Raw genomic sequence first — 10,153 nt, forward strand, 5'->3', positions numbered from 1 at the left:
ATTCACTTTAATACAATTATTCCATGGATCATAAGAATGTAGAATCCATTTTCTTTTTTAAAAAATGCATCCGTAAAACCCCATTCAAAGCTGGAGATTATTAATTGGCTCCCACCCTTTCAGGTTCATTTCTCCAGTATCCACCTCCTCCCTGTTTCCCCCTACCCCAATTACCCTTCTCCAATGCCCCATTTCTGGTTCCGGTTGCCCCCATCCCAGTCTATGTCCCTGCAAACTGCTAGAATCCTGCAGAATCAGTGTTGGGACACACAGAGAGGTTGATACCTTTTCCCCCTTCTCTTGGGTTTGACATGCACAAATACACTTTGGCCTCCAGGACAAACTGGGCCGTGTGAGGCTAACCATGTGTATTTCTAAGGCTCTATATTATACCCTGTGATGCAGGGACACAGTCTGAACTGGGATCCTCTCCCCAGACACAGTAAAGGGAGGATTTTTTCTCCAGGGACAGAGGCCGGTGGGAAAGTGAAGATCGGGGCCTCGTTATCGGCATCAAAAAATGCCACCCGCCCCTCTTCGCAGTCCAGATAAATCCCGATGGTCCTGGGCCGTTCAGCAAGGGAGAGGGGGATCTTGGGGGAGGTGAGAGCCAGGTACTGAGTCCCACATTGACCCACGGCCCAGATGCCCTCCTCCGGGTTAACATTGACCCGTCCCTTCCTCCTCACAGACTCTCTGGCCACCCCTACAGCCCAGGCTCCCCCATCCTCCACCTCTACCTCCCAGTAATGCCTCCCCGAGGAGAAGCCCTCCAGGCCCAGCACGCAGCGAGAAGAATCAAATCTCTTGGGATTGTCGGGCACATGCTGGCGCGTGTCTTCCCATCTCACACTTTTCCCATCCTCAGACAGGACGAGGCGGGGGTGAGCCGTGTCTGGATCCAGAGTCACATCCGCTGGGGGGGAACCAAGAGAAAATCAGAGCGTTAGGGGCAGAGCTCGGCCCTGCGGGCGGCTGGAACCATTTCTCACACACCCCCACAGCCCCGGCTGGGACCCTCCCTGATTTCCTGCTTCTCTGTCCCGGATTGCAGTGAGCTGCCTCTGCTGGGGCTGAGCAGGGATTTCACCGCGGTTCCCTTCTCCCAGGCACTAGAGGTGCTGTTACAGCTGCAGTTTTGGCTGCAGATTCTGCCTTTCTACTTCCCACCCTGCTGCCCCACTCCTAGCCACTCCTGAGGAGAGTGGAGGCAGGACCAGCCTTAGAGGTCGGCGGGCTGGGCCGCCACCCAAGGTGCGGTATTTAAGGGGATGCCGTGTTGTTACCTCCTACCCACTGTCCTGACGACAGCCAGTGCTTAATTTGTGCTAGGGCTGAGCCCCGGCATCTCTTTCAATACAAATTAAGCACTGATGGAAGGCAGCAGGGCCTGGATGGGGGGGACCAGTGGGGGTCAGGGCAATAGGGTGGTGGGGCGCCTGTGGGGGCCAGAGGCACCAAAATACAAGTTCGCCCAGACATGGGCAGTGGATATCAAAGGCTAGGGAAGACTAAGGCTCCCCTAACCCAGGCTGTGGCCCCACCTATGCTCCACCCCAAGGCCCTACCCACGTTCCCCTGAAGCCGGCAGGGACTTAGCTCGGACTGGCAGCCAGGGGCTGGACTGGCTGGGGCAGTTTGGGCCGGTGCAGCTGGGGCGCTCGGGGCTTTGTCAGCACTGGGAGGGCAGGGCCGAGGGGCTAGCCTCCCCAAAGTGGGGGTTCACCTGCCGCCCATGCGCCCAGGGCACCATTTCCCCTAAGGCCGGCCCTGAGTGGAGGGACACCAGCATCAGCAGCCTGGGTGGGTCCCAAGCAAAGAGGTAGAAGTAGAGAAGAGGATAGCCCAGGGGGGTGCAGGGTGAAAGGAGGGATCAGGAATGGTGGGTGAGGGCATTGGGGAGGATAGACCTGCCCATGGGAAAAAGAAACTTAGATAATACTTATGAATTATTTGTAAAGAAACATTTTCAAAAGTAAGTGTGTGTGTGAGAGAGAGAAAACACCTCCCACTTTCCAACCAGCTCTCATCCTACATTCTAGTCCCAAGGAATCTCCTCTGGTCCAGTATTTCCCAAACTGGGGGGTCCAATCCAAAAGGGGATCGCAAGACTATTGGGGGGGGGGGGGGGTTGCGAGAGTGGCAGGTGCGGCTCCCAGCTCTGAAGGCAGTGCCACCGCCAGCAGCAGCACAGAAGTATATTAAAGCATGGTGTGGAGGGGGTCGTCACTTTTTGAGGGGGTCGTCACAGCCTGAAATATTTTCAAAGGGGGTCCTAGCCAAAAAAAGGTTGAGAACCTCTGCTCTAGGCCCTTACAGAGTTCAGTAATGATAACATCATTGTTTACTGTTATTGTCTGGACTTTACATGAGCAGCTAATTGGCCCATCTCCTCCCACTGTCAAATGTCAAGTTCCCCTCTTCCCCAATCCCTTCTCCGTACCTTGGAATTTCCTCAGAGTCTCCTTTAGAGCAATAGTTTTATGAGAGATGCTGCTGGGGGTTTTCTCTGGCTCAGGAGAAACCTCCTCCAGTTGCGGGACCTTCCCCAGCTCACACCTGGAAAGAAACAGACTCGTCTAATTCATTATTTAGTTTATTCCTTATTCTCCATTGTTTGTTTGCTTTTTTTTAAATAATCTTTCCCCATGACTTTCATGCTACGGAACCCCGCTGTCCTGATAGGACTGGGGTAAAATCCTGACCCAGTGAAGTACATAGCAAAATTTCTTTTGACTTCAGCAGGGCCAGGATTCCACCCCAGACTGCCTTTGTGTATCCCAGCCTCAGGGTATGTCTTCTCTACCAACATTAAAGCACTGCCGTGGCAGTGCTTTAACGTGGCTATGTAGTCGCGGCTCCAGCTCCATCTGTAAAAAACCCACCCCAATGAGGGAAGTAGCTCCCAGCGCTGGTGCACTATCTACACTGCCACTTTAGAGCACTGAAGCGTGCATCACTCATGGGGTGTGTTTTTTCACAGCCCTGAGTGAGAAAGTTTCAGTGTTGTAAGGTGGCAGTGTAGACAAGCCCTCAGTGGAAGCTTCCCTAACAGAGTTTTATTCCTGTGCTTTATATATGGACCAGACAAATCCCATCTGAACCCATGGCCAATTCAGTCCTTGGCTTTCCTGCTGCGATTTACCAATAAGTGGGCAAAAAAAATGACGTCTGTGCCGTACATCTTTGTGATGTGGCCATTTGAGCGCTTGGAAGTGGACTGAGAGAACGCCACAGCTCCAACTTGCCTCATGCATCACCCAGAAGTTATCAGGTAGCCAAGAATTTTGCTCTCAGCCAATAGAGATAGATAAGTGGAGATCATCAATTTTTTCAAAATGATCTTCTTGCTCTATGTTCACATAAATCTTGTTTCACTACGAGAGCCACTGTGTGTTTGGAAATTCACTCTGCCTTCCCTCTAGGAGGAGGAAAGCACCCGGGTCTCCTCATTCAGAGGGACCTCCAAGGTAAGGGTTTCTGGGGCATCAAACACCTACGCTTGTCCTCGTCAAAAGGGCAAGGAAGGAGGGATCCTTTCCCAATGAAGGGTATGGCAGGACAGGCACTGGCTTCTTCATTTCCCTGGGGGTGCTCAACCCATGCTCTGCCACAGGCCCCGCCCCCCACTCCATCCCTTCCCACAAGACCCACCCCGCCCTGCCTCTTCCCACCCCGTTCCGTCCCCTCTCTGGAGCATGCCCGGTCCTCGCTCTGTCCCCTCCTCCCTATTGCCTCCTGCACGTCGCTGAACAGCTGATATGCAGCGGGCAGGAGGTGCTGGGAGGGAGGAGAGGAGCTGATCGGCAGGGCCACCAGTGGATGCTGACTACCCACTATTTTTTTTCGGTGGGTGCTCCAGCCACAGACCACCCACAGAATCGGCGCCTATGGCATGGAGTGTCTGTTACGTTTTTGTCCATGGAGCCCTATTAGTCTGTGGTTTGAGGCCCCTAAATACTACCACAATACAAGCCGCTAATAAGAACAGCACAGAAACTTGTGAGGGGGAGTGAGAAGGAGCCACGTACCTGCTCAAGGTGCTTTGGACATCCTAGAAGGGGAAGGGAAAGAAGGAACCTTAGTGAAATCAATGAGATGCAACACAAACCAATCTCGGTAGCCGTTTAGATGATTTCAGGGTATAACCTTAGGGCTATTCTTTGTACCTAACTGCTTAGTCCATTGTGCCCCTTCCTTCAAGTAGGCCAGAAGAGAAGTAAATTGAAATCCACTCTTTATGCCAGTGGTTAGGGTGTGTATCTCTAAGGTGAGGAACCCCTGTCACATCTCTTCTTCTCATCAGACAGGGATTGAACCAGAATTTCCTACCTCCCGACCGAGTACCCTAATTACTGAGCTAAAGGTTACAAGGGTGAGCCGGCTCTGCCACCAGCATGGCTTTGTTCGGAACTAGTTACCCGCCTGACTTCTTCCCACAAGAACGATTTAAGCACCAGAAGACACCAGGCTCCAGGTAAGGGGTTCCCATTTGTGGATCACAGGCAAGAGGCAGGCGCCTCCCCTGCAGTCCAGATTTGGGCACCTCTCTTTGCAAGAGTGGCGGGCTTGGGACACACCCCTCTCCTTGGCATCCCCCACCAACCGGCGTCGGCGGCTCCCGTTCTTCGGTGCCTAGCTCCACCTGTGCATCGTATAGGGAGCCTAGGGGCCTAACGTTGTGGATCCCACTGTTGTTATAGTGATTTTCTAAGGACCTGAAAGTTAGGCCTTGCAATGACAAGTCCCTTTGGGATCCAGGCTTCTTTGCCTCAGTCCGCCCCATCTGTAAAATGCAGATAATAATCCTTCCCTAAGAAGAGGATCAATGCATTCATTTTGGGGAGGCATGCAGATCCGATGGTCATGGGGGACATTTGAGTACCGAGATAGATTATATTTGATTTAAAATACCCAGGTTCTCCGAACAATGAAACAAATAACAATACTAATGGTTAGAAACAGTAAAAAAATATATTTCAGCTGCATAACCTGTGAGTTCTACTCTAGCGTTTGACTCCTGGACTCCAAGGCTCTTGCGTATCAAGGATCCAGTATCTCACCTGCAGGAATTCACTCGCTGGCTGCTGGCACTTCCTCTCTAGCTCGCTGATCATGTCATTTACACGGGAAATCTCCTCCGAGAGTTTGGCAATGTTCTCATCCCTTCTCTTCTCAATCTCCTTGTCCAGCTCTTCCAATCGGGCCAGCAGGAGTTGCTCTTGTTCCTCCAGGAACTGCCGCAGCTGCTCAAATTCAGACAGAATCTTCAGCCTCTCTGTTTCTACCTGCTCCTGTAATGAGGAAGGGAAAGGGCAGGGCAGGGCCCACAGAGTGAGTCACCTGGGGCCAGATCTTCAGCTGGTTTAACTCCACGAACGTCAAGGCAGCTCTACCAATTCATGCCAGCTCCAGATGAGACCCTGGCTACTCAATGGGGAGGGGGAAGGGGTATTTTATTGCAACCTTAAATAGCACTTGAGAGAAACTTTCCCATAAAAATGTAAGAATGGCCAGACTGGGTCAGACCAAAGGTCCATCTAGCCCAGTGTCCTGTCTTCTGACAATGGCCAATGCCAGGTGCTTCAGAGGGAATGAACAGAACAGATCATCATCAAGTGATCCATCCCCTGTCTCCCATTCCCAGGTTCTGGCAAACAGAGGCTAGGGACCCCATCCCTGCCCATCCTGGCTAATAGCCATTGATGGACCAATTCTCCAGGAACTTATCTAGTTCCCAGTATTGTATTATTAGGGGGAAGATTTTCCTACAGTTCCCTGCTGACTGTAATCTGACTGGTGAGTCTGTATGCCTGACATGAGAGAGTCTGTGACCTTTCAGGTAGATCCCTGAAGGAGAAGTTAAGGCAGGACTCTGAGGGTATATCCACACAGCAAAGAAAAACCTGCAGCTGACCTGTGCCAGCTGATTTGGGCTCGCAGGGCTCGGGCTGCAGCATAGGCGCCAAATCCATGGGTGCTCCAGCCCTGGAGCACCCACGGGGAAAAAACAGTGGCTGCTCAATACCCACCCGCGGCCCCATCGATCAGCTCCTCCTCCTCACACAGCGCCTCTCACATGCCAGTGATCAGCTGTTCAGCGGCATGCACGATGTGCTGGGGCGGGGAGGGGGAGAAGCGGGGGGCAGGAAGAAGCAGAACGAGGGTGGGGCACACTCAGGTGAGGGGGTGGAATGGGGTGGGGCCTTGGGGGAAGGGGTGAAGTGAGGGCGGGCGTGGGGCAGAGCGGGGATCGAGCACCCCCAGGGAAACCAGAAAGTCGGCGCCTCTGGGCTGCGGGGCTGTTTCATTGCTTTGTAGACTTCTGGGCTCAGGCTGGAGCCCGAGCTCTGGGACCCTTCATTTTTCAGGGTCCTAGACCCCCACAGCCTGAGCCCGGCGAACCTGAGTCAGCTGGCATGGGCCAGCCACGGGTGTCTAGTTACTGTGTAGACACGTCCTGGAGGACATTGGGAGTGAGAGAGGCTGCGGGAAGCAAACAAACGAAAAAGAATGAAACAAAAGAGAACTCAACAGACAGCTTAACCCTCTAATACATTAGCTCAGGAAATCTGGATAGTCGCCTGCTCCCAGAGATGCCCAAACACGAAGACATCTAGGGGTGCAAACAGGAACACCCAGAAATTCCCAGCACGTCCAAACACAGACACACAGGTCCAGACTGAGCCTGGACTCAGCAGGGATGGGGGGAGAACAGGCTCTTTCTGTATCTCCTGGGGAAGGCCACACGAGCTGCCTTGTGCCCCTGGAGCAGATGTGATGCTTCTGGCTGCTCAGGAGAGGGAAAGGAGGCGGCCAGGCTATGACCTCATGCCTGGTGCTAGCCAGCCCAGGGTCATGCACTGCATCTCTCCCCTTTCACATATCAGAGTCCAGGGGCCTTTTCAGCAGCCTGAGTGCAAGACACAATCCAGCCGGCAGAGACAGGACATCCCCAAAGGGGAACATAGAAACACAGGATCTCACTCAGTGACACGTGGTCACAGTATGAGACCCGGACTCTCCTATCCCCCGGACCCCCACACTACCAGAGTGATACCCACCCTGGGAGGGACACGCACCTACATGTCCTTGCTGGATAATAACAACTGGTACCTACCAGATGCTCCCAGATTCTTGCCTCTTTGGTCAGTTTCAATCCCATCAGCTTTTCTCTCTCTTCCTTCAGAATCTGTAATTGGATCTGGATTTTTTCCTGAACAAAGAAATAATGTTGAGTGTTCAACGTTTTCCCCCTTCTTTGGACAGCGGCGTAGGGAGAATCCAGTCCCTACAAACTACAAACCAGCTGCACGGATCTGACTGTATTTGTTTAAACTCTTTGCAGCTGATTTAACTCAAAAGGAGAAAATGATTCCACAGCCATACATAATTGGCCACCATGTTTGTCTCCTCCAATTCACTGGATTGTTTTACTGGTTACTGATGTTACAATCTTGGTCTGTATAATCCTTAGCCCCCTGGCCTCTGAGACATCTGCATGTTTGGGACCCAAGAAGTGAGTGATTCCTGTGTCAGGAATAAAATGAGTGACACAGACAAAGGAAAAGAATGGCCATTGTTCAGCAAAACACTGAAACACATGCTTTTGTTAGATCAGTGGACTCCAATCTTTTTACGCACAAGATCGCTTTTTGAATTTAAGATCAACCCAGGATCTACCCCGCCCCTTCCCTGAGGCCCCGTGCTGCTCACTCCATTCCCCCTCCCTCTATTACTTGCTCTCTCCCACCCTTACTCACTTTTACCAGGCTGGGGCAGAGGGTTGGGGTGCAGGAGGGGGTGCAGGCTCTGGGCTAGGGAAGAGGGGTTTGGAGTGTGGGAGGAGGCTCTAGGTTGAGCCTGGACCAGGCGGTTGGGGTGCAGGACAGGGCTCTGGGCTGGGGCAGAGTGTTGAGGTGCAGGAGGGGTGAGGGGTGCAGGCTCTGGGAAGGAGTTTGGGTGCAGAAGGGGGCTCCAGGCTGGGACAGGGGGTTGGGATGCAGGAGGGGGTGAGGGGTGCAAGCTCTGGGAGGGAATTTGGGTGAGGGCTCAGGGCTGGGGCAGGGGGTTGGGAGGGAGTGTGGGGTCTGGGAGAGAGTTTGGGTGTAGGAGGGGGCTCCAGGTTGGGGCAGCGGGGTGGGGTGCAGGAAGGGGTGCAAGATGGCTCCCAGTTGGTGGTGCAGCGGGTATAAGGGAGGCTTCCTGCCTGCCCTGGCCCCATACCACTCCAGGAAGCAGCTGGCATGTCTGCGGCCCTGGGTGTGGGAGGGTAGCAGGCAACTCCTTGCGCTGCCGCTGGCCCCGCCCCCCCAGTGCGGGGGCAGTGCTTGCGGGTGTGGGCAGCACACATAGACCTGATGCCCTCTCCCCCCAGGGGCTGCAGAGACATGCCAGCCACTTCTGGGAGCGGCGTGGGGCCAGGGCAGGCAGGGAGCCTGCTTAGACCCGCTGTGCAGAGGCTCCAGGATCGACCAGTCTATCGCGATCTACCGATTGGTGACCACTGCGTTAGATCAAGAGAATAGTTCCACTGTCTTCAGTCGGACAATTCACACTCGTAAAGTTAAGCTCACGTCTAAGCGTTTTGCTGAATCGGGCCCTGTATTAGCTCTGTCAGTTTTATTCAGCTCCTGAGCGAAGTCATTTTGAACAGAACTATTAGGTAGCAAAAGTTCAGCATCACTTTGATCCAACTCCCAGACATTATTCGGCAAGAGGTTGAGAGCAGAGATCATTCACGTAAGTGTCATTTCCTGTCTTCTTAATGGTATGTGTGTGTATATATATATATACACACACAGGAAATAAGGCATTCAGATTAAACTAGTGAGAAACCTAAATACTGTATGTGAAATTTCTATGTCTAGAAATTCACAGTGGAAGATCCCATTCTATCTGATGCTTTACTTATTTAAACTCCTGCCTGTTACAATATACTAGGCTTCCCTACCTTGTACTCCTGGGCAGCCTCCTCTATGGGAACCACGGTGTGAGATCTGTGAGCCTGGGACTCTCGGCAGATCACACAGATGGGGGCTTGATCCTCCTCGCAGAACAGTTTCAGGGTCTCCTGGTGCTTCTCACACACTCGCTCACCTCCTGAGCCTTTGGCTGCCTGTAAACTCAGCCGCTTGGCTATTTCAATAATTTTTGCCAGCTCCCTGTTGGGTCTGAAGTTTCTCTGCTGGGCGGTTTCTCTGCACTGAGGGCACGAGAAGTTGATATCTGACTCTTCCCAGTAGTCAGTGATGCAGGCCCGGCAGAAGTTGTGCCCGCAGTGGATAGACACCGGGTCTTTGAAATACTCCAGACAGATGGAACAAGAAGCTTCATCCTGGAGACTCTGTACAGGGCTCTCTGCAGCCATGGCTCCCAGCGGGGGAAAGTGACAGGTTTCATTTCACTTTCCTGCCTTTAGACTGCAGCCGCAATTGGGTGTTTGTTCACTTAGGGTCTTTCTCATTGGCTGAGCTGGGGGAGAAACCTGTTTGATTTTCAGTCCCCGGAGACTGTGCAGAGAAATGCAAAGCTCTCTGTGAAGGGACCCGATATTATATTCCCCCAGGCAAAGAGCAGTGCTGAACTGGAGGGGAAGGTGATAAATCTTTCTGTTTCTTTAGGAGGAAAAACCCTGAGAGAACACTGTAGCTTTTTCAAAATTAAATACATAAAATAGCCATTTAAAGCTAATGACATATAGGCCTATTGGAGGTTACTGTTTATGGTTTAATATAAGAAACTGACAAACATAAGTTAGGCCCTGATCCTGTTTATATACCAAGGCAAACTCCTTCCAAAACATGGCAAAGATGAAATGCACAGTTAAGGCCATGCAAATAACCTAAGCTCTGCCCCTTCTCCTACCACCTTCCACCTCCTCTCCCACCATCCTTTCTGTGTCAGGTGAGGAAGGGCCCCTAATGAAGGAAGTTTTGAGTGGGACTTCAAAGCAAAATCTTAAACCTGCTCAGTTAATCCGCTGCATTTGCGAAGTTTGCCTTGGGCGTTAAGGCTCGGAGTCAGTGTGATCTGTGCCCACAGAGGCACACAAAGTGGTAGTGAAACATTCAGTGATAATTAAGGCTACGATTTTTTCAGAGGTTGTGGGCAGCGGGGGCTCCCACAGCTCCCGTGGACTGGGCAGCAAGGG

At 52.4% G+C, this 10,153-nt stretch overlaps 1 protein-coding gene across 1 annotated transcript; it reads right to left on the reverse strand.

Moving 5' to 3' along the window:
• LOC117887296 (E3 ubiquitin-protein ligase TRIM39-like) lies at window positions 1–9,469 on the reverse strand. Its single transcript, XM_034789750.1, has 6 exons — window positions 8,954–9,469; window positions 7,121–7,216; window positions 5,064–5,294; window positions 4,032–4,054; window positions 2,444–2,559; window positions 1–916 (listed from the first exon to the last, which is right to left on the reverse strand). Exons 1-6 carry the CDS (start codon window positions 9,368–9,370, stop codon window positions 375–377), a joined length of 1,425 nt encoding a protein of 474 aa, XP_034645641.1. The 5' UTR covers window positions 9,371–9,469; the 3' UTR covers window positions 1–374.
• Window positions 9,470–10,153: the final 684 nt, after the last annotated feature.

Source organism: Trachemys scripta, chromosome 14, assembly GCF_013100865.1.
Source record: "Trachemys scripta elegans isolate TJP31775 chromosome 14, CAS_Tse_1.0, whole genome shotgun sequence".
Lineage (NCBI taxonomy): Eukaryota > Metazoa > Chordata > Testudines > Emydidae > Trachemys > Trachemys scripta.

What these genes read in the sequence shown, in the direction of transcription:
- LOC117887296 (XM_034789750.1), bottom strand. Translation starts at nt 9,370, where the DNA reads ATGGCTGCAGAGAGCCCTGTACAGAGTCTCCAGGATGAAGCTTCTTGT. An exon ending in AGGCTGCCCAGGAGTACAAG is followed by an intron (nt 7,217 to 8,953) that starts GTAGGGAAGCCT and finishes TTCTTTGTTCAG; the next exon opens with GAAAAAATCCAGATCCAATT. An exon ending in CAAGAATCTGGGAGCATCTG is followed by an intron (nt 5,295 to 7,120) that starts GTAGGTACCAGT and finishes TCCTCATTACAG; the next exon opens with GAGCAGGTAGAAACAGAGAG.